We start from the raw sequence: 27,994 nt of genomic DNA on the forward strand, positions 1-27,994 counted from the left end.
ATGAATTAAAGGCATCCATGTGGCAGCCAGAGTGAGTGATGTCGTATTATATATTGATAAATACCACTACGGTGGGCGGGGAGGGGGGATTTGCTCCCTTTTAGCCATAACATCATTAGTGAGGTCCAACATTGATCAGGTCTGGCTCTCAATCGGTGGTCTAGTTCAGGTGTTGGATGGGTCAAACTCTATGATGATGCTACGCTAGTTTAGTGCAACGTCATCAGAACAGTAACTAACACAATCCAAATCCTCAGCAATAACACCAAAATGTATGGAGATATGAAAAATCCACCCTCCTCCTGCCTTTCAACAGCAACACTGCCTTTCAGTGTGACTAAAGTGGTGCATGATGGGACATCAGGCTCTGATGGCTACTTCACTGACCCGGGGAGCAGAGAGGGAGTGAGTGACAGCTTGCAAGTAAAAAAGTTATGCTAGCGAGCGGCAGCATATGGTCTGCAGACTGTCGGAGCTTCGCTGGCTCCCGTTTCCTGCAGACGGGAGAACATTTCACTGAGTGGAGAAAAGAGAAACCGATGGTGAAGAACAAGGTCGGGTTCTTTGGTCCGTCATGCAAATGTTTGCATTTTTGCTTGTTTTTCCGCCGTCGTTTGGAGACGATATTGATCAGTGAATTCAGCTTCGTAGTGCAGCAGGCTTTGATGTGATTTCTCTTCCTGTTGGGTCGTAGCATTGACTTCTGACTATTAGAGCATTACAGTGAAGCGCTTTTTGACTCATCCCTTCTTTCAACATATTTATGTCATTAACCAGATATGACTGTGACTAACCCTCTTTCCATTCAATTGTCAAGTGAACTTTAAGTGAAAGAAATGCAAATTTCCTCGCGGCCGAGTCACGATGACGTCATATTATTGGAGATATCCAGTCCTCACACCTCCGGATGCGTGCTGACCTGCGGATATTATTCTCTTTCCTGCTGCAGCATCTGTCAACCTGTCCACTCGTGTATTCTCTGTACACAATACTGCCAGCTGAATGTCTAAAATGACAAAGCTCTGGACTCCGTATCAGCGGTCTGTTGTTGCAGGGATAAGTGGAATCTCCTGAAGCTTGAACATGAACGCCTCGGTACTGTAGGTGCAGCTGTTTCCTGCCTGGGCCTCCTGCTTGCTTCTACCCCCCAACCCCAACCCCTCTCTCTCTCTCTTTTTTTTTCAGAGTAAGTGCACATCATTGGCAGCTAAAAGCTCTGGGCACCGTCCCTCTGGTTGTTCCAGAGAAATGCCAATCGTTTTGGCGTCGGAGGGCCCCTCACAGACGGCGCAGGAAGGCACAGATGGCACTAATGGACGAGCAGAATCCAACCGAGGGACCGGGACAGAGCCACACCGGAGCGCCGTCCAAATAACTGTAGTGTGAATGTACTGTATGGCCAACGCGCCGCTCTGCTCTAGCGGGGACGATGCCATGGTAATGCGGCATAAAGAATTTAAAATGATAAAATAATCATAAGAGAGGGGAGATGGTGGGAGGATCGGCGTGGAGCGGTGCCAGCAGGATCAGACAGAGGAGAGATGGCTCTCCGGCTGAGACGCGCTGGAGCGAGTCGGACAGACGTCGGCCCCACAACTGGGTTTACAGTTAATGGCCCCGGTCAGTCAAGGAAGAACCAGTTTATAGACCGCACCTTCTCCTCTTACAATGCTGCTTTTGTACAACGTGCGAGCCAACCTGTTTTACGACCTGCGAGGCGATTAGACTTTTTTTTCCGCCTAAATCTTTCCCTCCGTTTCCCACGTGATGCCCACATGCCGCACATTTTGAACATTTGTCGTGCAAAGCATTCAGAAAAACATCCCCGCGTCTCCTTTTTTAAGCTAGTAGTGCGAAGCAGATGCTTGTAGGAAGAACTAGTCACAGCTTTAAATGGTGCGAAGAGGCCACTGGAAAACAGTTTGGAGCGCCACGTTCTTCTTGAGAAAAGTTGAAATACTTCTGGAGGGTCACGATACCTTAAGTTTGAGCCATTTTCAGCCTTCTGTGTGCTTTCTAAAATTGCAAGCGGCTTTCGGAGCTGAGAGGGGAAGCAGATAGGTGGGCAGATTGGAAAATATGAGCGTGACATTTTAAAAATTCTGCAAAAAAAGCACAATATACATAAAAGTTTCTTGGGTGCTAGTTGGCCATAGAAAATACAGTAAAAAAAAGCAGAAAACATGCAGAATAAGGTTGCACCCGAATTCTTAAAAAAAAAAAAAAAAAAAAGGAAAAAGCTGTGCAGTGGACACAGCTGTTCAGCATCCCAAAAGCTCAGAGAACATGTGTGAGCCTTCGAAACAAGGACACCAAACCCAAACCAAAAGTAAAGAGGGTGCCATTTGTTAATTTCTCCTCCGGGTGCCACAGTGTATCAGCGTCCGCAGGAAGCCGGTGGGCTCATCTGTGCTTTTACATTAGGCATCATCGCCACGGCCGTCCTCCCAGAGAGGCCGGGAGAGACGCCACGAACACTCACAACTGCACTTAAAACATACGCTCACATCGTGTCTGCAGGCCGCCGCCCCGTCGGCCCGACGGCTCTCCTCATCTGCTCTGAATAAAAAACACGTGTAATATTCGCCTGTTAATACTTGTAAAAAATGTGTCCCATTTTACGCCGAATGCAATCAGCCTCGCTCGCCGTTGTTTGAACCTCCGGGTTTTCAAATGCAAACCGCACACACTGACGATGAAACGTGTTATTAACGGCATCCACGGTCACACGGACAGACAACAAAGTGATTCTCCTCCAGAAAAGTGAAGATGAGGAAGATCATATCTACTGATCAGCTGCACGTTGATAACAAACTGCCATGAAGAGCTGGTGACGGAGTATCAAATAGTCTTAAAGAGTATTAAACAGTGAGACTGAACCACAAGACCAACGAGCTCTGGACGATGCGTTTAATGATCATTATTACGGGACGTCCCAGTGGCTCACTTTTATCATTGCTGCAGAAGATAGGTCTAAATAAACAACAACAAAGGACTTGTTAGGTTGGAGTAAAATTCCTCAGTCAATAAACTCCAATTTGAAGAATTGAAAATAAAATTTAGCTATTATTATTGGTGGATATATGGGTTTTATTTATCATAAATATGGGGTTAATTTTCATGGAAAAGAGGGTCGGGTCATATAAGTGCTCAGTTTCAGACATGTAATATTTATTTATGTTGTTTGCTAATATTGTTTATGCTAATGTGTACATTATGAGTACTATTACTGATCCTTTTTTTAAATGCGTTGGATGTTTGAAATAAATAAATAGAACAAAACATAAATTATCACTTTAGAATTGAGCTGCTGCTCTGGCTTCCACTGATGACAGCAGCATTGTTTCAGTGTTTTATTATCTGTCTGGCTTGTTACTAATGAACGTGGTTTTAATACAGAACCGTCAATGCGTCTTCAATTAGACAGCCGTTAAAAAAAAAAAAAAAACGGTTTCTTTCCAATAATAAATATGCTGAATATCCATTTGGTTTAAACTTTGTTGCCTTAAATTCATCTGTCAATATCTAAAAAAAAAAAAAGGATTCAATCTTGAGAAACCTATGAGTAAACAAAGATTTTTAACATGACTCATTAGCAGCTTTACTTTGATGCCAGTTGTGTGTTTTTCCTTTTTTTTTTGTCAAAGCGAGCAAATATATTTTCAAGTGCTGAAGATCTCGTTTTTGGAATGGAGCGCTTTGATTGGCCTCATTTTTTTCTTTTGGAGAGCGTCCCTGCAGTGTGTGTAAATGTGTGTGTGTGTCAGTACTCTGGTTCCCTGCATGGTTCCCCCTCTTCCCCCTCCACCAGCGGCATGCTGGACGGGGTCACATGTGATCTGCTCTTAGCAGAGATGCAGGCCATGCGACAGGGAGGGCCAGTAATTGGAGTGAGCTGTCAAGATGGGGCGGTGTGTTTGTGTGTGTGTGTGTGTGTTGTGCACGTGCCAGGGAGGCTCCCCTCCTACAGGGTGGCACACATTAAAGTCCCTGATGAGACTAATGCAGGAGGAAAAGGGTTTGGCGTTGCGCCCGGTCGGGAGGTGAAAGGGAAGGCTGGTCTGCGTCGACCCCGACCCCGAAATGAATCCGGAGCAATACGGAAAAAAATAAAGGTTGATTTGTACGTTTCTCTTTCATGCGTGTAAATTGTCTTTTAATCGTCCCACTGGGTTTAATTTGCAATGAATATTCATATTTTTTTTCCAAGTGATTCTTTTCTTTTATAAGGATTTTCCATTTCCTAAATCTTAAAAAGCAACATCTCATATTTATATCATTACAGAATCATTGATCCTTCAGACGCAATTAGCGAGCGAGAGAGAGATCACAGCCCTCGTTTCTCTTACGAGAGTTAATCAACAAATTAAAGATGCAGATTCGCAGCTAATGACGACGCAAACTGCCAAAAACACGCTGCGCTTTTCCTGCAGTTGACATGATTAACTACAATTACTGAAAAAAGGTAAAACAAAAGAATGAATGGAAAATTATGTCTAATCAAAGACACAAAAGGGGATAATTGCGTTGCGGTTGATGAATTAATTATTATTAGTTTGTCTGACAGTTTGGGTTTATTTCATCTTTGCCAGGACGCGAACATCTGTAGCTGCCTTGTGTTTGTCTCTGACAGACAAGAAAAAGTTACTTCTTTTTAAACTGTTTAATCAATTAGTCTGGGTATTTAAGGTCTTATTTATTTTTATCATTTTGTCTTTTGATAATTATGATAACTTCTATTTTTTCTTATTTTATAATAAACGGATGTTTCTTTTTAGTTTTGAACCCAAATTAAAGATTTCGTGTGAAAGTATGGTGTTAACATCTACTCAGTTTAATTCTTTGATACCAGTGAGAAAAATACTGCAAATTATATTATACTATATATATATATAATACTATATAATATATATTATATTTAAAAAAGTAATTAAATTAACTGTTTTGACACACAAGCGAGATTTCTGTTATCTGCAAAGACCGTGTAAAAAAAAAAGTCATATACTTAAGTCATATACAGTTGACAGACACCTGATGATTTTATTGTTGCATGTTGAATATTAACTCTGCGTTGTTGTGCTGTATATTACAGAGCCGTTCTGCTTATTTGGCACGGCTCGTCATTGATTTACACTAAAGCTTGTGGCTTCATAACTCACAAGCAAAAATCTGTCTTCATGTTCAAAGTTAAATCTGATTTTACAGCAAAACAACTCTCAGCTTTAAATCTCAACAGGAGAAAAGTTGTTATTTACGAGGCTGTAAACTAAAAGGGTGGGAATGTGAGCGAGTGGTGTGCAGCGGCGGCGGCGGCCTGCTACGCCGGCTGGAAACGGCTCGGTGATAAAGCATCTTGTTAGCTCTACTGAGGAAAATATGCTTATCAAGCCGCATGTTAATACAAGCAGTAAATAATGTGATCATCGGCCAGCGATGCTGGAAATATAACAGCGTGAGGGAGCCTGAAGCAACGCTGACAACAGGGAGGTGTTGTGTGTGTGTGTGTGTGTGTGTGTGTGTGTGTGTGTGTGTGTGTGTTTTAAAACACAGGCTACAAACTGTGAGAACTGGGTTAATGTGACCTGAGCGGTGAAGACATGAGCAGCAACACACACTGGGTGGACCGACAACACTTTACCGATCACGCACATGCACAGAGCTCACTAACCGCCGTGTAACCATGGAAACGCATCGTTACAAAGCACTTCAACATGATAAACCAACGCACAACACTAACGAGGTTGTTTTTACTGGATGCTGCCATTACCGAACGTGCACAAAGTGAATGAACTAATATGCAATGTTTTTATTACATTTTAAACTGCCATTTGTGAACGTGATTCAAGCAAAAACACAGCAGCTTGTGAAATAGTACGATTTTAATCTATTGATTCATGTACAGGGACGAATTTCCAATTTTTTTTCCACTATCAATCTTGCACTGTTTTCTTTCCTGTCAGTCGGGACGACAATACGCTGCCAACCGTATGTTAGGTTTATGCAACAAGACCAATACGTTAGGTTCAGTAAAAAACAACACGATTGGGCTAAAACGACCCAAAAAGCAACGCAAAAAAGAGATTGTAAAATGTGTGTTGGTGTACATGAATCACAAGTGTGTGTTGTTCAAGTAAATATTTGACTGAACTGAGTGTGTTCAGTGTTTTGTCTCTGCAAACATTTCCCTGATTAATTGAGGTTATTTATGCCTCCAGACTGCATCCCAGCGTAACTACACATCCGCGTTTGCATAATGCACGAGACATAATAAGCCTGGAGGACAACATACGCACAATATTTTTAACACTGACGACTACTAGCGTTCCATTTAACTTAAAGTATCAGTGGATTTGAGGAGCCATGAAGCTGCGTTCACAGTTTCATATTCGCGCATTAGGAGTCAGGAAGACGGATGCACCACTTACTTATTATGTTGTTATAGTGAACATTTTATTGCTCAGTTTCCTTGTTGTTTCCTGAGAACAACATCCAGCTCTTTAGCTGCTACACTATTCTTCATCGGCTAGTTGCTAACTTAGGAAATTCACCTGCATTTTCACTGTAGGAACACACGGACACGTTGAATGTGGACTATTTGTTTGCCTTCAGTGAAAACAAGTAACGTCATACAAGGAGTGATGTGCAAAACAACACATGTGGTACACAAAGGGGAACTTCTTAAAATGAACGTGGCAGTTGGGTTAAACAAACACAGGACTTTCACCCAGGAGACCGCTGTTCGTGTCCGGTGTAAAAACAAAGCTCAATGTTTTTTTTCTAACCAAGAGTTTTGATGCCTAATGAAACATTGTTTCGCAACCAACATATTTATCTAACTGGTGCATACAAAGTTTATATCTCAAATGAAGCGATCCCATTGTATTCTTGCCTTTATTTGGCTCATCTTTATGGTTATTATTCGGTGGCAAAAACAATGAGCAAAAAGGGACTCTAAGTTTGGGTTTGAGTTTCTGAGTCTGAGGTCTTTGTTTGGTGAAATCGACCCACCACACTCCCAAATGTTTTATTTGATTTAGAATACCCAATAACTTCTCCAAATGAATGTCCTCCCAGCTCACTGTAGAGTGAGTAACTTCAGATACAAATAAAACATCTGCTGTTATTACAAAAAAAAAGAAAAAAAAAGAAAGAAAGGGAGGGCCGCAGTTCTCATGACTGTCCTTCATCAACGCTCCTGGCTGCGATGGTGGAAATGACGACTGTGAACTTGAGTCAACTCCAGTTGACCTGGGAGTTCTACAAGAATGGGGGGGGGGGGGGGGGGGGTTTGATTTGCACGATGATGAACTGCCGCACAGCATGCTCAAACCTTCCCCGAGGCCCGGCAGCTAACAAGTTTGGCAGGCCGATGCTGCCCTCCATCGCACCGCTCCGCGAGAGGAGGGCGGGAGCTCCTCTTCGTCTCAATGGAGACGAATGTTGGGCGGACTGTTTGTTTGGGGAAGGGGTGTGAACGGAGCACACAAGTCCATCAAATCAATTAGACTCTGGTGCAGAGAAGGCCTGGCTTGGCCTGGGCTGAAGGAGCTGGGCCAGATCTCTTGTGAGGGGTTATGTGAGTCAGTGTTGCCACGGCCAACAGTCGTGACTCGTCACAACACCAGTATCGGTGGGGAGGGGGGGGGGGGGTGAAAGGCTTGCATATGGCTGGAGCCAGCGTGTCACATTAGGGCGAGGGGGTTCACATTGGGCTCCGACGCTCACACCAAGGAACTTGTGAGAATTGTCGGGCCGCGGCAGCGCGGGCGTGTTTGAGGGTGAGATTTACCAGCTTCGAAGCGACTGCGTTTACGCCCACATCAGCTGTGGGAGTCCGACCGCATGCATTCATCCACCACCTTCTCCTGAAGTCACACTGCAGACGGAGTTCACATAAAGCCTGCACTCTTTAGTGCTCCTCACTATGGGACCAGTTGAGCTTCTATTCTGTTAAACAAACACTTAAGTGTTTATGAAGGGTGAATGTGAGTAAATGCATGTCTAAAAGGGAGAAGAGGAAGGAATGTAGGAACTGCAAAATTTGCAAAATGATCCAAAACATCCAAAAATACACAATTTGGTGTTTATTTTACTTCTTTGTCTATTTGCTTCTTTAGATTTCTCCTAAATTCACCACATGGATAATACCTAATTTGCATATTTAAAGACAATATCTCTTTCTATAAAACAAAAATTCACCTGCAAGCAACATCACTGTGCGTGTGCGTGTGACACATTATTTGCCAACACTGAAACATCTCCACAGAGCCGATGTCGTCCGATAAATCGTCCGATGTCGTTCCACACTTTTCCCATCGCTGCTCTTTTCAGGATCCGAAGCCCGGCAGTAACACTGATTACACTGTTTAATTACGCCGGTCTTCGTGCTCTGCAGTGGGTCAACAACTCGTTTCAACTTCGGCTGCTGCCACGAGCACAAATCTGAGTGCGATCGGCATTATGTTAATTTATTTGCATATGTTGGGAACTACAGACATTGGGAGTCGGCCTGGAGCCTCGTCTCAAACGCTCAGCATTCAGTGTAATTATTCAACGGTGGAGGAGCGGCTCTGCTTCTCCACAGCGCGGCATTAAAAAGGCTAATGACTGCTGTTGCAACTCATGACTATGTGGACGACGCAGGTCTGGGTTTGGCCAGGAGGAGCCACATATGATGTTACATCAAATGGCCTGAGAGCTTTTCGTCGCGCGCGTCCAAGTTTTTTGGGGAGTGGAGCTGAACTGTGAGGGCGACATGCATGCTAATTAGCAACTCCTCCAGTCCTGTATTACTATTCGCCGTGTCAAGATTATTTTGTTTTTGAAGGGAAATGCCAGCTGCCATGTTTTATGCATTCACTTTTCAGTTCAATGTCTTGTCTTTTCTTTTCAGCTTGAGTTGTGCTTTGGCTTTTATGGATGACAGCTTAGTTTTCATACATTTGCTGCAGATGCTCGGGCCTCGTCGTGTGAAAGCAGACTGTACGAGTGTGTCGGGATGCAGATTTATTTCTTTATCGAGTTAAAACTATTGTGACTTAACAGTTTCTTCCTGACTCTGTAGAGCACAAATGCTTTGCTGGGTCACTGAATGAAGATAGTTTTCCATAACTTCCATATATTTATATACCACAATGCAGAAAATGAAAATGAATCATGAAGGATGCAAACTGAAACTATCTGAATGTATCTGAAGGTTAGAAAGGAGTTAAGGGCAAGTTTCAGAGAACATGAATACCTTTTCTTTTATATTATGGTGGCCAATAACAAATAGCAAGCCGCAAAAGCTCCAAGACCGTCACTGTCGGACACTTGAATTAATTTTTAGTCCTTTAATTTCTTTTAAACTGATGTTGTAAGGTAATCAGCCTGTAAAATCCCAATAAACTGATTTTTAAAGCAACAAAAAGAAAAAGTACACATTTACTCTTCATGAACGTGCACTTTGATGACCGTGAATAACAGCTCGATCCCACTGGAGGTCCATAAATGATAATAAGAATGATGTTACATCACAAGAGCAGTAGACAGCAGGATGTACTGATGAGAAAATGGACCTATCAGTCGAAGTGCAGGGCAGCAACTATCACGTACTCGATCTGTCTAATTGACTCAAATATTCTGCCCTGAAATCCCAAAGGCCTCTGGAGCAGAACTCACACACACACACCACACACACACACACCACACACACCACACACCACACACCACACACCACACACACACACACACACACACACACACACACACACACACACACACACACACACACACACACACACACACACACACACAGGCCCCCTGTCCCCTTCCCTTTCTCCTCCATAGCCCCGGCTTCATTAGCAGCGGTTTGCATCATCCCCGGTGAAAACGTCACATGTCATCAGTGACTCCATTCTTTATCACTTCCTGCGGTATAGACAGTGTAACCTTCAGAAACCTGCTGCCCACAGTTTTACGTCTTAATTAGGAGCACTGTCAGAGGCGCCCAGCGTCCCTCGTCCCGATGTGAGAGGACAGAGAGGGATGGAGACGAGAGTGTTTAAAGACGCAGGAGGAGGAGGAGGAGGACAAAGTCAGACGCCGAGGCGGCAGACAAAGGCAGCGACAAGAGAGAGAAGGAAGGAGAAGACGTACAGTGGAGGAGGAGGACGAGGACGAGAGGAGGGGGAGGAGGGGGGGAGACGAGGCTGGAAGTTGAGACGAAAGTAGGGAAAGAATCTTGTAGTGAAAGTTTCATCACGCAAAGCAAATGAAAACGATCACATATAAAAATAAAACTGATATTTGTCGAGCTAAATATGATTTAGGATGGTGTGTCAATATGAACACTGAATTCTGGCACAAAACAGCACTTATTAAATATGGTATGGTATAAATTAGGTTGCAAGAACTTTGCAAAACAGATTACAGATTAGGGCTCTGTGTCGGCACCTGACAGTTTTCACTTTCACAGGTTTAATACCTACATATGTGAGCAGCAAATTATGCAAAGACACATGAATCCTAAACATTGAAAAAAAAAAAAAAGGCACAAAAAGAGTCCTCCAGGAACCTTAAGGTGCCATTTAAGATTAAATTAACTGGTGATGACCATGTTGTAAACCATAATGCCAGAATAAACAAAGACTTCTAATATCATGTTGCTATTAAATCATATTCTTTTAATTTTTTCTGTTTCTTAAGTCAGAATACAGAAGGGAAAATACACCTGGAGTTCCTGTTAGGAGGGGGGAGGGAGAGAGAGAGAGAGAGAGAGAGAGAGAGAGAGAGAGAGAGAGAGAGAGAGAGAGAGAGAGAGAGAGAGGAGGAGGAGGAGGAGGAGGAGGAGGAAAGACGAGCAGCAGCGAGTGGAACTTGTGTTGGCGTCTTTGCTCGGCGAGAAAGAGTGAAAATCCGGCTTAGCGGCGGAAACACTGGAGACGCTGGTGTCCTGCTTTGGGGACAGCTGACGGGTTAACACTGTTAAGACGGCAGAGAACGAGGACTGAACGTGCATCTGTGCTCCTCGACGGTGGGATTGAACGCAGATAAACAGACAGGCGGACCGCGGGGAAGCAGCGGACGACTCAGCAACACAGATCACTTTGTGTCGCCACACTTCCACTTCATCAGCGTAACGCAGATCATTTTACTCCATCAAAGTACAAAACTCAACTCATAAATATCACCATGAAACCTCCCCAGTTGATTTCTGACATAACGGTTTATTTTATTTAATTTTTTTATGCAAATGAGGCATTTTTGTTGTGGAAATATTTGTCCATTTCTTGAAACAGAAATCTGAATTTTGGATAAAGCCACGTTGATAATTCTACGTTTCATTTTGTTGACGTATCAAAGTCAGAGGTTTTTACAGAGGGGCTTTTTATTAATGAAGTGTTATATAAATCAGATTGTGAATGATGTATTAAGGAACCTCTCTGTACAAACCTTCAGAATAAATATAGGAATAAAACTGTAGGTGTGCTGCTGAAGTGGAGATGATGTGAATTGTTAAATCCCATGCAATTTATGAATATTGTAAAGAGAAATAAAGTGATTTATGACATTAAGACAATCATTTTTAGTTTTCCAAATTGTTGAGTATGCAAATTAGGTAACTTTTGGTGTATTTAGGATAAATCTACGGATGCAAATAGACAAAGTAGTAAAATAAACACCTGAATGTGTAGTTTGGTTATTTGTCTCCCACTCATCTGAGAGAAGATATGGAAGCAAAATAGAAAAAAAGTGGAAAATTAGGTTTTTGGCTGTTGCACAGTATTACAAATGGAGTCCATCTTATACGTGAAGTGTGGATCCCTATTCTAAGCTGAATAAACAATAACAATCCTCCTGGTGAAACTGAGCCGCTGTACAGCCATGAAAAAAGCCGTTAGAGCACTTAAGCATCAATTAAACCTGTATCATCATTACTCAGTTTAATTGAAGGTGAGGCAACCTATCAATTGTAAAAGATCACACTGTCATTAAGGTTAATAAGCTGTTATATAAAATATCGTCATTAACACCAGATACATCTATTATAATGATAAATGACATATTGATAAAATAGCTGGTAAAAATTGGCGTCGACTTCAAAGAAGGTGAACGGCGGCGTGGACGACGTGAGAGCGATGAGACCTCGAGAAGAGAGAATCAAAGTCTTGTCTCGATGAATACTAAATGAAAAGCCTTACAAAAAAAAGAAAAAAAGAGATATTTCATGAGGTAGGACAGAAAAAAGACGTGACAACTACATCTGGAACTCCTTCAAGAATGTTTTCAATTAGCCGCCGGGCCGTTTTGCCAGCTATTGTCAAATCTGCCTCTTTTCTCTCAATCAATTATGAAACGCTGTAATTTATTCATGGGATAGTCAGGCTCCAGTTGTGAGAATGTATTAAAGAATTCATTCGGCAGCATCCTTAAAGAAGACATCTGTTAAAATCACGAGACGGAGAGGGAAGAGTGGTGGAAGAGCGGATTGTTTGCCGTGAATAAAAAACTCTTTCAGCTGCGTGACCGCTGAGCTGAAGGCAAGACGCAACACTTTGTTTTTCTTTTTCCCTTCTTTCTGTCATAATATCTCAGAAAACTTCTAATACAAAAAATAAGCTGCAGGAGATTGCAAGGAAATCTTTTGATAGGTTTTATTGCTTCTCTATAAACTAATGCATATCACTGGAAATCTCTCTGTTCTTCTCAGCTGAGGTCACTTGAGACACAATTAATCAGTGTCAAATAGGAATTAAAAAGGTAGCTGTTGAGCCCACAGTTTAGGATGAAAAAGCTGGGGCCATTTGCATGTTGAAGCTTATTAGCATAATTAAGCTCATGTAAGAAAAAAAAAGAAAGAAAAATGACAAAGACTTGGCGTTGAAGGAGTTAACGAGGTGGAGCCGGTAATTGGACGAGGAGTGACCCTTTCACGTCCGCTGACGGGGGCGCGGCTAATTCACTTAAATGGTCACTGGAGGCCGATCGCAACCCGATTGAGGGGGGGGGGGGGGGGGGGGGGACCTACATAAAGAACAAATAACCATCTACTCAACATTATCGAGAGAGAGATGATAAGTTTTCATTTTCTCTTCTCTTCACCAACAAGTCGTCTCCTGCTGTCAAATCAATATTTATCCATTTCTGTGCTGATTGTGTGTTCTTGTTACCAAACTGAACCATGAAGGCCTTAAAGGATAAAAAAAAAATTGTGTTTCTCAGCACTTAAAAACCAGTTCTGAAATGAAGCTTTTGTCAAATTCCAGATTTTCAGAAACGATGGTTTGGTAAACGTCATCCTGTCTGTTCACACTGTGACCCCAAACAACTGAGTTTCACCTGGAAAGTTTTGGCTGTGCACCGGGGGTTGTCAGCTGTAGCATGCTAGTTGGCCGGTTAATCGAGCTCAGTGGACAACGATTTAACGCAGTTAAACGACAGTCAGCCCAACGAAACAAACAGACAGGAGGGCGAGTTCTTCAGGCTCCTCCCACCGCTGATCCACACAGCCAAAGTCATAACAGGTTATATTGTTGATTTTCTTACAGAATTAAAGCAAATGACCAAAGTACCGATCCATGAATTATGTGTACCATTATACCCCTGGTGTTGACCATACAGAGACATATTAACATGGCTAAAATATGAATTATTATTATATACGTATAGACTTCTTGTAATGTGAAGCTTTACATTTTTACAGATAGATTTCCGAAAGTGAGTTTTATCAGCCAACAGCTTTAGAGGAGCAACAGGACGACAGCAGAGATGGACAGAGGAGGAGAAAGGGAGGAGGAGGAGGAGGAGGAGGAGGGTGACGGGGCTCCAGCCTACAAACCAATGAATAGAGCCACATTAGTGACACTTGACTGCTCTATTAACAATGGAGGGGAGAGGCTCGGCAGGGAGACGTTCAGGGTGTTTTCTTCCTATTACAATTTTAAAATAACTCAATAAAAAAAATCAGAAGAAGCCTCTATGGCAGCCAAATCAGATTTCTTTTTTTTTTTATAAGAAAAGATAAGAAGAAAAAGCAAATTACGGAGCCTTGGCTGAAGTTAATAGATGATCAATGAGAGTAGAGCTGAAGGATTTAAGTACAAAAACAAGACCTGTCATGTACATTCAGTCTGAGAATAACAATCTTGTTTATTCATAGCACACGTCTGTTATCAAACATTCGAGAGCGGATCTCTTTCCATGTAGCTTTATGCGAGGGCCCGCCACTACATATTAGCCGCCGCCGCGCCGCCGCTACATTCATGTAAACCAAATAGGAGCGAGCTAATTGAATATTCACTGTGAACATATTCCCTGCATAACATAACTCCCTGCTTCCATCATTTTAAAAATTCAAATCGATGGGAGGAGAGGAAGTGGGGGGGTATTAGAATACATTACTGCATGCATGTGTGATCCCCCCCACCCCTTACTCCCCTCCTCCTCCTCCTCCTCCTCCTCCCTCCTCTATATGTCTGTCAGGAGGTGAGCCGAGAAAGGAGGAGGGCAAAGTGCACGCGACAGAGCCGGCCTCGGCCAAGCTGACGTTAACAATAATGTAATTTAATTAAAGCCAAGATCCCGGGCGCTCCTCGCCAAACGACGGGGCTTTGATTTTAATAGGTGATGAAGAAAAGGCTCGGCACGCGGCGACTCGGCCGCCGCTCCAACCAGTCTGAGGGGTTCTGGGAAAAAAGGCACCGGCAGGACATCAGTTTAGATCGTATCAGGCAGGGAGGGTGGGAGGGAGGGATCATAGGGGGCGGGGGGTGCAGGTACCAGCCTCGGCCACCCAAATACAACAACAGCGATCAGCTAATGGAGAGGAAAAGGGGAGACTCAGACCGCGGCGGGTCGGAAACCCCCAAAAACAACAACACGGCAAAATACTTTTCAGGCGAGTGTAATTCTCTGTGTTCAAAGTGGATTTCACTCAGACGGAGATTTAGAGGGAAGAGAAAAACAGGAGCTAATCCCAAACTGATCAGTCTTCACATGCAGATAAATTACATTAAATCTGGAAGGACATTTCATTTCAAACAAAAGGCTGTTTTTTTTTCTTTTATTGGGTGACGTGCTGCTTGAAAAACAGAATTGCTTTGTTGTTGCAAATCCAATTCTATGATAATAACACTTATAATAATTATAAAAAAACATAAAATCTTTAAGGGGAAATTATTTGTTTAATCAGATTTTCTTGACAGAAAGAAAGAATGAAATTTGACAGTGTGGGATGTAAAATTGTGTGTGTGTGTGTGTGTGTGTGTGTGTGTGTGTGTGTGTGTGTGTGTGTGTGTGTGTGTGTGTGTGTGTGTGTGTGTGTGTTCAATGTAAACATATATAGACATTGGAAGATCAGTGAAACATGAACACGTGTTTGAAATGTTTCAATGACATTTTTTTGTAAAATGGCTGCTTTTCACAATAACTTTAACCACAATTAAGCGTTAACAATTAAAGTTACATGAATTTGAATGCATCATGAATTGATGCATTTTCAAAAAACTAGAAGGGATTCAGTCCTGATGTCTCACGGATAATTTTTCTCACTATTGTTCTCTCTTTTTCCCACATTAGGTTACTTTTCACTTTACTGCTCCAACCAGCCGCTACCGACAACAATTAGCTTCCTTTATACACACACACACACACACACACACACACACACACACACACACACACACACACACACACACACACACACACACACACACACACACACACACACACACACACACACACACACACACACACACACACACACACACACACACACACACACACACACACACACACGGAGGGGTCCCCTCTTTGGTAATCCTGTTACCAGCCAGGTTCCAGCCCGGACTGGGCATGGATGAGGAGGGGAGGGGGGATTAACATGGCGGTCATTATCAAATTTACAACCAGTCATACAGACATCTGCCCTACTTTTCCTCCGTTAATGTAAAAAGAACTAATCTGGTTAAGAGAGCGCGGCCGCGCCTCATAAATCGCCGGCGCTCTCCGCCACAGTTAAAGCTGTCACTTCTCTTGTGGGGGAGCGGCGGCTGAATGGACCTGTCAGCTGGCTACTTGTTAGGACTAACAAGGCCGTCCACTGATAGGACTAATGAGGCCCAGGGCTCGCCACTATACCCGCACAGCCCACCGCCACCGCCGCCACAGAACGACCACCAGTCCTGATTATTAGTGGGAAACAGAAAAAAAACCTAAATGCCCTTTTATTCTGAAAATAAAAAACAAAATGAAGGAGATCACTGCACATTTTATTTTCTAAAGAGTTTCTATACCATTAGAAGAAAGAGGAGATAATCTGGAAGAAAGTTTGTCTTGCTTTAAGAATGATAAAGACGGATTGTCAGATCAAAAACGCTGTTCTTGATTTTACAATCACACTGTGGAGAAATCTGCAACACGTGACTTTAAACGGCTTTTTGTGCACTTAAAAGCCCCGATCTGCATTGAAAAAACAAAACTACAAATGCACACAAACTGATCTATTTCATGTTATCAGCAGGTTGGGATTTCTTTGGAAAGATATCAGAGCCAGGAAGAAACCAAGAAAATCCACTATTCAACTTCAATATATTCAGCTATTAACCCACACAACACACACAAAAGAGAGACACATGTGACGTCGGTGTTTTGGGGGTTAAATGTCAAGCTTGTAATCGTTATTTTGAGCTCCGTTTTTTTTTCCAGAGTCGACTCCGGCCTTTCCACATCTCTTCTCCCCGACGCTTCATTATTTGCGACGCTCTGGTTTAATTCCAATTAGCCCCGTTAATTAGGAAATCTCATGCTCTCTGATCCAGGGGTTCGTTTCAACTTAATGTCATTTGCCAGGTTGTTTACTTTCCATTAAAGCCTTTTATTGTGTTACATTTGTTTCAGCGAGGCATTTATCTGTGTGACGGTAAACATCCTCCCGCATGCATCGGCCTGAGTTTATTCTGCATTAGTGCTGCTGTCAACTCTTTCTTTGGGCGTATATTAGCACCACATTAGCATATTGTCTTATCAGACGTGAACCTAAATTATTCCTCTCAACGGCTGCAGAGAGAGCCAAACGTGGGCCTTCTGCAGCGCCGGAAAGCTTTGAGGATGTGTCATCTTTTTTTTTTTTTTTTATAACACCGAACAACACAGTTTGACGGCCTTCATTAGTTTCAAGAAAGATGTTCTCACCATATTCAGTGTGGCATTGTAACGCGATGAGATAAAAGCAACAAGCGGGAAGCGTGAGAGGATGAGTATGCGTGCATCTGTTTAGGTTTCTTTTAAAACAATACTGAGCAAATGTTTGCTCCGCTTTACATACTCGACTCGAGTGATAAAAGATGCAGAGAAAGAAGCTACTAAATACATCCTGAATAAACAGTCTGTTGAACGACTTTCAACAGACTTTCAATGTTCATCCATCCTACGAACATTGAGGACGACTAGATGACGCTGGAGAGCGGCGCCGTCGTCTTCCCACACGACTTGACTGTGAATTACACTTAAAGGCAAACATGTGCTGATATATCACATATTAGGACTTAAACCAGGAGACTGATGTTAAGTGTCCCGTCAGAATTAAGTCATTATTATGTTGCGTTTCTGTTTTGTTTCAAATTTGTGGTCATTTAAAGCCAAACCACGTTTTTAACAAATTTAAAACCAATTCTATAAGAGACACAGTTCATCCGAAAGCTTCAAAATGCCCTCTAACATCACTTTGCCCGTCTACCATTACTAAGAACAGAGACGCTCTGGTACCAACACACACAGAGGGAGAGCAACTTCATTAGACATTACTCCTCTGTATCTTTACATAGCTAATAATTGTTTGCTGCTAAATTAATATGTCCTTTATAGCTGGTTTAAGATTCTGCTGTCACCACTGCTACGTCACCTCTTGTATTATCTAAATGGGTCACCGTGTATCTCTGAGGCCGTAATCAGCCGGCCTGGTTTCCTGCGAAGCTGCCATTTCCTCTCTTGGATCCCCTCCATGTGACCAGCCTGCTCAATTCACTACATACTGATACACCAGAGCACCCAGTATGGGAGCCAGTTTACTGCTGATCCTATGGCGTGGCTGCAGTCCAACATTTAAATCTGTATTTAAATCTGATTCAGTGCAGTGAGTCGGTTTAGCTCAACTTGGTGATATCACTCATCCCATATGTTTGTACAGTATGTTATCAGAACAGTGACACTTTACTATTCAAATGGAAGCTTTTGCCCTCCATAAAACCCTACATCTAGAAATTAAATCATGTTTTTGGTATTTTGTTTTTTAAACAATACAATTGAAATATAATTAGGATCTTTTTTCCTGGTGGAAATGCAACAGCCAGAGCTAGCTAACTAGCTCCAACAACACAGGACTGTTAATGTAGTAATGTAGGAAACTATTATAAAAGATGCCTTGCTTTGGTAACATGGTAGACTAAAGGTACAAACTCAGTAGAATTACTGTAAATACAGCATTTCCCATAATTCTCCTCAGTTCATGTTACAAAGATGTTCTGATCAAAGCTTCCTGAAGACGTTAAAAATCTGAATTTCACCCTCTACCATCTGCCTTTCAGAGAATCTATAAGAAAAAAGAGCTCCATTGGCACCGGAAGAACATTTCCCTCAACAACACAGTGTACAGTAACAGACAGTAACTCCTGAAATGAAAAAGCTACATGTAGCACCTTTCATGCCCGTCAAATCCTGTAAAGTAAAAATCCTCCCCCCCTCAATCACCTCACAGCACCGCGCCGCCTCCTAATTGAGCCCTGAGAAACCGGCCAGCGCTACACCGGGCTGCTGAGAAAATAAACCCAAGCATATATCACTGTGACCTCCAAGGACACCTCCACCAGGCAAGCATCCTGTCACCTCTACCCTCGGTGGCCCTCGTCCTTTTTTCCCTTTCACCTCCCTTTCATATCCACCCCTTTCCCCCGCCCCTCTCCTCCCTCCTGACAGGACTCTGGTGTGTGGAGTCCCTCTGCTCACAGTCACTTAATTAAACGCTCCCACAGCAGCGTCTACGACATGCCGACGACTGTTAAATTAAGACGCTGTCACAGCGTGGCGCTGAGCGCTGGCAGGGTGAAGGAAAGATAAACCAGCTGACGGAGAGGAAGAGGAAGACGTGGGAAGCTGCCACTACGACTGTCTGTTTACTGCTTCATGTGTTCTTCATCGGAGGAAAATCTATTCCATAACTTTCCAACTGGAAAGAGGATTTTGGCTTCGCCTGCTATGGTGTGTGTATCTCCTGTAAGGTGACACTGAGGGTTTAATGTATGGTGATGCATCATTCATTGCACACCTTGTTTGGACATTTTGTGGACAGCTGCTTGTAGAAAACAATATAAATATAAGAGTGTGAAGGTGTGGGGGAGTGAATGCACTCCAACGCCTCTTCTAAAAGAGCCTGATTGAGCACCAGAATAAGGCCAACCTCCCCCCCCTCCCTCCCTCCCTCCGCCACCTTCCTCTACCTGCTGTCCCCAGTCGATCCCCGGCAAAACTTGGCGGCAGATGTTGCCGTGCTAAGTTGGCTCTGAAGTGCCTCCCCGGCTCCCCGGTCTCACCGACAACACAGTCAAACCACATTAGATCTCTTCATTTGTGCCTGGGGCGAGTTCGGCGCTGCAGCTGTGTCCACCCCCGCTCTACCTTTGGTGTTGAAGGCCCTCGGGCGCTAAATGTGAGACCACAAAAAAAAAAATACCATTTCACTCTCATTTTTTTTTTGTCTCTCTTCTGCATCTGCTGACAATCCAGTAGTCTGGCTCTGGGCGGTGGCGCTGAGGAAGGGAGGGAGAGGAGCTCGTTGAGGAGAGGAGGGGGGGAGGCGTGGACACCCAGGTCCCCGTACTGAACAGATGTCTGCGACAACCTGCTTCCTTACACCTGTACGAGTCCTTGTAACCCTGCGGATGCAGCCTGCTGAAACATTCATGACCCTGGGGGTTTCCTGTCTGCCATCAAAGACCGCTGCTCTCCCTTCTCCCTCGCCTCCCTTCCCTCTCTCTCCCTTCTCCACATCACCCCTGTCCGCTACGCCATCCACGCCAAAACCGCCGGACCGCTCAGACGCCGCTCACTTTGATCCAGTCGAGTTCATCTGTTTGGTCCAATATCAGACGCAGGTCTCACCCAGGACTGAAGGTGGAAGCCAACAATTCCACATCAAACCTGGAAGAAGACGAGGGAACCAACACGGGGCTCAAGACCGGGAGACGTTTGAATCCCGCGTGAGAATAAATGCAAACGTTGACATTTTGTCACGTCAGCTTCTGGTAACGTCAGTCGTTGGTGTCAAAGACGCGTTGTGTGTGGAATTTTAATGAAGGTGAAATGAGTGTTTCTGTTAATGGAGTCTGGTAACTTTGAGGAGTGCATATCAAGTTGATGTTTTGTACTTGAATAAATAATAACAATTGTCCAAATCCAATATTGAATTCAAACTGCATTAAATCAAATCAGTTTACAGTTTAATTTTGCAGTAAGAGTCAAAGCTGAAAGTTGCATTAAATCATAATTTAGATGTTTGCCCTTTAATAAAAAAGTATTTGTGTTGCTCATTGTGACTCTGGGATTTAACAACATCATGACTCACTTAAAAATAGATGATTTCTGTTCGCACCAATAATCCTGTTTCCTTTCACCGTTAAGACGTCTCCATCAAAGGCTGGAAGCGGCGTCCGGTTCAGTGCTCGACATGTGAATGAGGTTGTTCGGCATTTCCTTCAGGTCCCCTTCTATCCAAAATGCAAGGAGTGACTGTGGTCCGGGGACCGTTGTCATTTCAACATGAAGACAGAAACCTTTCCAACGAGCGTGTGCAGCAGGAAAATATTCATGTTTGGTCATCTAGTGAAAACGCCGGCCTCATCAATAAGCCTCAAACAGCACCAACTCCATTTAACAAATATTAAACAATTAAAGGTTGAGTAGGTAATTCTATTCTAAACACTTTATATACTGTCATATTACCTGAAATCCTCGTAACATGCCGATAGCAATGAATACATTAAATGCTCAGACATAAAAAATAAAAAAACAATTAAAAAATGTTTTCTGTGGCCGTGACAGGACTGTAAAAAATCTGTCCAATCAAAACAATCGGGACGGAGAAAATCATTGGACGGCCTGCCGGTCTGTCACTACTTCCTGTTTGCAGGCACGAGCACTTGTTTGGTGTTCTGGGGGAGCGACTTTGAGCAGAGGTCTGAACTGAGGGGGCGGGACTTTTTCACTTTACCTACTCAACCTTTAATCGTGCAGCGAAGCTAACTCACACCACCTTCGAGTGCTTGTTGTTCTTACAGAGAGAAGTTTCACCAGCACACGTTAATGCGTCTTCTCAATGATTCTCGAGAGCACTGCGACACCCTGAGTAGCGACTGGCAGGCTCACAGCTGGCCCACAGGTTCATTATTTTCCATGCTCTGCAGAGCAGCAAACGTTATTTCACTTGAGACGTTTGCAGTCTGACATCATTCTGTGAACCATGAAAACGTTCTTATGGTTCGTGCTCAGAGATCTGCTGAGAGGATGCTGATCAAAAGACACCAGGGACTAATATATGTATACTGTATATGTATGCATGTATGTTTTCCTGTGTAGCTTCTGCAATGCTTTGCTTCCTTTATAAACAACTGGACAAAAAGAGGCCTATAAAAATCTGTTTTGGGGCTTCACAGCAGACGGTGTGGTCTGTTAGAGAAAACCGCTGCCTTAGAAAAGCTAAGAACATATGAACACATCTGATTGAGTCTGACTGAGTGGTGGTTTTCGAGCAGCGTGCTCCCCGAACCTCCTGCTGGGCTCGTCTGGTTTCAGAGAGCTGCTTCGTGGAGCCAATACGCTCCCTTGTCTTCCTCTGACGGAGGGAGAGAAAAGTCCAACAGTTTGACCATATTAGGTCGTCCCCCCATCGTGCTTCCCCTCAGTGAGCCGATGCAGCCGCGGCTCACTTCGACCCAGAACGACAACAACACAATGCTGAACTGGTGCCAGCAGCTTCCCCTGCCGAACGCCACACTATTGTGCCTCCGCAGCTGTAATTCAATACCGCAATAAAATAATGAGTTCTTAGCTGGGATTGTGATGAATCAAAGGAAAATACTGTCGCACTGGGAATCTTTAATAGAAGAGTTCAAATCAAATAAACAGTCAAAAGGAAGATGAAGACCATGTCTCTATACCTGTATTTACATCCCCAAATACAACTGCACAGAGACTCTGACTCCCTTCAGGCTGCAGGTTCTGATTTACTGTATCCCACATAATCCGACACCCACGTACGCCTCACTGTTTATTCAATCGTGCGTGTCTATGCATATTTTATATGGCCTGTATTTGAGGCCTCTCTGCAAACATACACTCCCCACTGGGAACGAGAAAGTGACAAACGCTGGAAAAGGCTGAGGTTGTTTTCACCGACTTACCTTGTCTGCGTTTGTGGGTCGCATGAGGGAAACTCGGTCGTACTGCCGCCCCAGCAGAGCCCACAGAGCGTCCAGACGGCCCTGACGGAAGACACGGATGTTTTTACCATAAATGCACACTCAACTCTAAACACTGGAGATGAATAGGACCACGTAGAAATGTTAAAATGTGGTCGCATGTCAAGAATGAAGTCCACTAGAGGTTTTTAGAAGCTTTAAAGGACTAGTCAGTGAACCTCTGACCTCAGATGGTTTTGTTACACGAACACTTAAAATGACAAACAGCATTAGTTGGAAAGAAGAGAAGAGATTTATGCTGGAAGGCACCAGTTGCCGGTTAACAGTTGCAGCGCTCACCTTGATGGGAGTGTACCATTTGTTCTGGTTTGGATTGTGGGAGGGGGAGGCGGCCTTCGGGGTGGGGCGTTTGATCATGGGCTCCTCTGAATCCTCGGGTATGGACACGACGGCATTCTTGGCTTTCTCCAGCCGGGCCCCCTCCTCGGTAGAGCCCTTCTCTCCCCATCGCACCTGGACAGGTAAAAACCACAAACAGCGCCAGTTTAGGAGAGAGAAGTCTGTTCATTCTCTTCTTTTTACGTTCATTATCCACAAAATGTCAAAATGTGGAGAAATGTATTAGTCTATCGTAGAGAGGGTAATCGTCTGCATGTGACTAACAGCATGCATGAGAGGGACTTAAAAGGGGCAGCGTGTAGGATTTGGTGGCATCAAGCACCTACAGTCTCCCAGTCTCAGTCTCATCAGTTTATACACTAATGAAAACTTCCATTTCTGCTAATAGAGCCCCTGAAATGCTGCACACTGGCCCATTAAGTAGGGCGCTGAACTGCTGTTATCACTATATTATCTATAAGAATATGAAGCCGTGTGGAAACCTGTGTTTGCTTGTATTAATAAGCACATGTGCATGTGGTATGATGTGTTATTGTGTGAGCGTGTGAACGCAGGCCTGTGTGTTAGTTAAGCTGTCCTGCGTTTTAATTGAATTCATCACATCTGTTGCAAGGAGGAGATGAAAAAATCCACGGTCACATGAACGGTGATTAATTAGCAACACCGTTTTCAAGCTGTAGGTTAAGCCGTGACAATATAGAACAGCTTTTCAGAATCATCAGTGGGATACGTCGCTGGCCTGCCGCATCCGGCAAAGAGGCGGCGGCGGCGATGAATAAAAGATACGATGTCACCTCAGCCGGCTCAATACACGTTTGAAATATTGGCAGTGGCAGCGCGGTGGAGGTGGTTCACTCGTCGGCGTCTTAAAAGTGGATGCGGAGGGAGAGGGCAGGTTGTTCTTAACAAGCACCTCATTCTCCATCTGCGGGGGGGGAGGGGCTTCAGAAGTGTAGACCGGCCTGTCGCTGGTAATCAACCTGCAACAGGGAGAAGAGAGCGGCGGGATAGCCGGGCCCGCGGCTCACCAACACTCGGGGGGGACAAAGTCAAGAGATAGGCGCTCCCCGAGGATGCTGGGAAATCCCTGCAACGCCACAGACTTCCTCGGGGCTGAGAAGCAGTAGGGGGTAGAACAGCAAGGGGGGGGGGGGGGTTCGCTTTTCAACCTGGATTCCCATCGGAGGAGGCGGATAACAAAGAGGCTGCCAAGGTTTGGGAGTTGAGGAGGGGGAGGTGGGGAGGAGAGGTGGATATGTCAAGTTGACAGCGGCACTCAATCCTTCATCCTGGCAATGACTTGATCCAATCAGGCTCGGACGGCCAAGGACGAGATGGCAGGGCCTGTCAAGTGGGAGACATCAGCGGGCTGACGAGGACAGCGGCCCGGCCGGTCAGTCAGCCGGTCCCTCCTCCTGCTGCTGCACGCGTAACTCCACAAACTTGTAGCGCCGCAGAAAACACCGTCAGCAATTCTCATCACTACTTGCTGTCTTTGTAGGATTTCACTTCTTCTTTTTTTTTCCGGCTGGTGATTTTTTTTTTTTTAAATACACTAATTATCATAGCCAGACACGGCAGAAACAGGATTAAATGCCTGATTGTGGCATTTCTAACGGCCCTTAAATGCATCTGTGATGAATGCCTCATTCAGAATACATAAATAAATCTAAGCTTGAAATGAATTTCATTCCACATGTGACATTTAAAATGTTGCCACTAATACCTTTGAGGAGGACTGACTCAGTGAGAACAACTATTCTCTATCAGAGACTGTGACACATATCTCTGATTTCAATTTAAAATACTGGTTTAAACACAATCTAGTGTGTGACTATACGTAAACATGAAGCAGGCTGTTTATGTTTTATGTATAGCTGTAAATATAACCAAGATGGCTGAACAGGCACACTTACAACACACTTACTGTCCCTGTAACTTTAAACTGTAACAATGAAATAAAAATAAAATTCTACGTCATTAAATGCAACTGGGAAGCCATGATTGACTCGGCTGAAGCCGACGGTCACTTGACCACAAAGCTGTGAAAAAGGGACTGAACTTTAGGCTGTTTACACAGAGAGGAAAGGACAGGACAGGTTGTATAAATGTTAAATACATACACATATAGCATGTGAAGCATTTTTCAAGTTCACCCTCTTTCTGACATGATGGCTGTTTCCATACAGGTGCAGGTCTTTTATATAAATATATGACAAGTGCAAAAACAAAATACCCTGAAACTTCTTGGGGCTCAGAGGGTTAAAATCCCTTCCCATCTTCAAATAGACTCATGCGTCAAACCTAATAATATCTGAAGAGACGTGACTTTGTGACAGCGATGGAAGCGGTCTGATGCTCCTGAGAGCAATATGTTGAGGAATGATATTTGACTCTGACCTCCATGCGTCTAATCCCTCCTGCTCCTCTTCCTCCATAGTAGGAGGCGTCCACAGTCGGCCACTTCTTCTTGGGCAGCTGCTCCGGCTCCTTCAAAATAAAAGAGGGACATCAGGAGACTCACGGTCCCAAGTTGGAGCCACATGCAAACTTTGTTCATCTAAATGACTGAATGATCGACTCGACTGCCTGGACTAAAGGAAGGGAGTGCAGAACTGTTTGCTATCGTTTCATTTTCCTTCAATTCCATTCATCAATATTTGCATGCCCTTCCTCTCCACAGAAAAAGGACTGAAAAAAGAACATAAAGACTGAAAGCACTAAGAACATTTCACCAAGTTAAAAAACATCAACCTCACTAATTAACACATTATCGTCATCTGTAGACCAACAGAAATGTAGAAGCAACACATTGTGGTTTTGGTGCATCTTAAGCCTTCTTCATGCTAAGCTAGGCTAATCTCTCCCTGGCTCTGTTCCCACTCTCGTGATTTTGTGATTATGAGTATGAAGTCAATCTCCTCAACAAACTCTGGGAAAGAAAGTCAATAAACCCAATTCTCCAAAAATAAAGAAAAAATCGGAATTTCAAAGCTTAGTTTTTGTTGATGATGATCTTGTTAAAAGTGACTTTCAATGTGGTTTAATGAAGTGCAGTGTATGTGCTTGATGATTTTTTATTTATTAACAGCACAGTACACACATTTTATGAGATGTCAGTGGCATCAATAGACACGGTGATGTACTCACAGGTGGTGGAGGACGGGAAGGTGGAGGAGGCGGCGGCGGGTCTTTGATGACCTGGATAAACACAAAAAGCAAAGGAGCGTCAGCACAAAGTCCATCAGGGGACACGCACACGCACACACACACACACACACACACACACGCACACACGCACACACACACACACACACACACACACACACACACACACACACACACACGCACACACGCTCGGAGCTTGTCAAGGCGGGCGGAGACGAGGCTGACTGAGGTGATTCGTGACAGGTGACTGAGTCAGAGAGCTTGTCGCGCTGCGGAGACGCCGCGGCTGCCAGGGCGCTTTGTTACTGCGAAACCATCGCCCCGTCGCCCCGCTGACTACTGATTACAAGGATTCTGCTTGTAAACCAACATCAGGGGCCTCCCTCGTGCAAAATAAAGAAGAAGCTGAAAACCAACTTGTTGACAGGGGAGTCTTTGGGGCGAGCGCTGCTGCCCGTTTAGCTCTTAATTAATTGGATGGGGTTCAGCGCTTCCAAGCGATCCTCCCAATCATAAAGTCCTGAGGAGTTAATTAGCTCCAATGAGATGCAGAGGAGGAGGCTCGGGCTCGGCTCCAAGCTCCGTCTGCACGGAGGATGAGTGGCGGCACACATACACACACACACACACACACACACACACACACACGTAACCGCGGCAACACACCTCTCCCACAGCAGAGTGACCAGCCCAGCGGCATTGTTCATGACAACATTGCATGTCATGGCACCTGAGGAGCAGGTTGTCCACAATGTGATTCCACTCAAGGACAAGATGCCTCGACCGGGTTTTTCAGATGTGCATCGCGAAGCAAAGAGCAGCCCGACAGTGACATTCGTCAGGCGTCAGTCAGACGCTTCACATACTGATGTCCAACTTTCTTTTTTTAACTGCAGGACTGCTGAAGACACCACTGCCACTCAGCTCCATCTGTGAGACGGATCACGCTGGAGAAAAACGGATGAGTGTGTGTTCTTGTGTGTGTTCAGGTTCCAGTAGCTGGAAGTCACAACAGAGAGCAGCGCTGCAACTCCCCAAACACAGAGGTGCCCTTCGTGGTTTCGGATTAAACGTGTGGGATTTAAGCGTGCACGCATAGAGCGCTATGCTATGGGAGCGCCACATGCTGACTTTATTTTTCAATGAATTAGTCACACACAGCTGACAAAACACTATTCTGATCATCAATACTTTGAGTTATTTATCAAGGAAAGAAATATTGTCTGGGTCCAATAAGCTGCAGTGTTTACTGATGTATATACACATGCTACAAATATGGGTTATAATATTATTATTCTGTGGGTTTTCCTTACCATTCAGTCTTTTTCCCCCTTATTGTAAAACACTTTTATGGCATTTCATCACTAAAAAGATAAATAAAGTTAAATATCATTATAAGTATTCTATTCCATTGTTCCTGATCATATTTTAATTATTCTATCCCTATTTTGTTATTCTTTGTCTATTTAACCTTATTGTACAGCTGCATTTCTTTAGTGAAAGAGGCTTTACAAATAAAGTTTATTATTATTATTAAATGTGACGATTTGTCCCTCTTTACAGATCTTTGGGTTCTGGACTGGAGGGTAGCAACTAAAGACGTCACAGTGAGTGATTAAAGATGATAAGGAGGTTGAGTACTTTGCTCGCCAGCGGACGTTGATAAGAAAGGAAGGAGTGCTTCCTGTGTCTCTGGGCTGGTCTGAGATAAGCCTTGTTTCGCCGCTCCCCCTCTTACACAACGGCGGACGCTGCACACAGAGCAGGATAGCCCGGCCTATAAATATGCTGCACATATAATTACAGCAAGGACATTTCTCAACTTGAGTTGTGTGGCGGAGCGGAAGGCAGACCTTTGTCCATTAGTCATCAAAGACGGATACTTCACCATCATCACTGCTTGTGCATTTGCTAAATTGCTTTTGGAGGAGAAAAAAAAAATGTGCAATGTAATAATGGCATATCATAGATCCTAACAG

The 27,994-nt window shown here is 43.9% G+C and overlaps 1 protein-coding gene across 1 annotated transcript in view; it reads right to left on the reverse strand.

The window, feature by feature from the left end:
- The window catches only part of antxr2a (ANTXR cell adhesion molecule 2a), a 62,654-nt gene that overhangs the window by 7,547 nt on the left and 27,113 nt on the right, over nt 1–27,994 (reverse strand). The window contains exons 13-16 of the mRNA XM_084025828.1: nt 25,998–26,048; nt 25,248–25,337; nt 22,788–22,961; nt 22,431–22,511 (exon numbers count right to left, since the gene is read on the reverse strand). Coding sequence (XP_083881954.1) covers nt 22,431–22,511; nt 22,788–22,961; nt 25,248–25,337; nt 25,998–26,048 — 396 coding nt within the window. The remainder of the gene's footprint in view (nt 1–22,430; nt 22,512–22,787; nt 22,962–25,247; nt 25,338–25,997; nt 26,049–27,994) is intronic.

Source organism: Eutrigla gurnardus (assembly GCF_963514095.1).
Source record: "Eutrigla gurnardus genome assembly, chromosome: 13".
Lineage (NCBI taxonomy): Eukaryota > Metazoa > Chordata > Actinopteri > Perciformes > Triglidae > Eutrigla > Eutrigla gurnardus.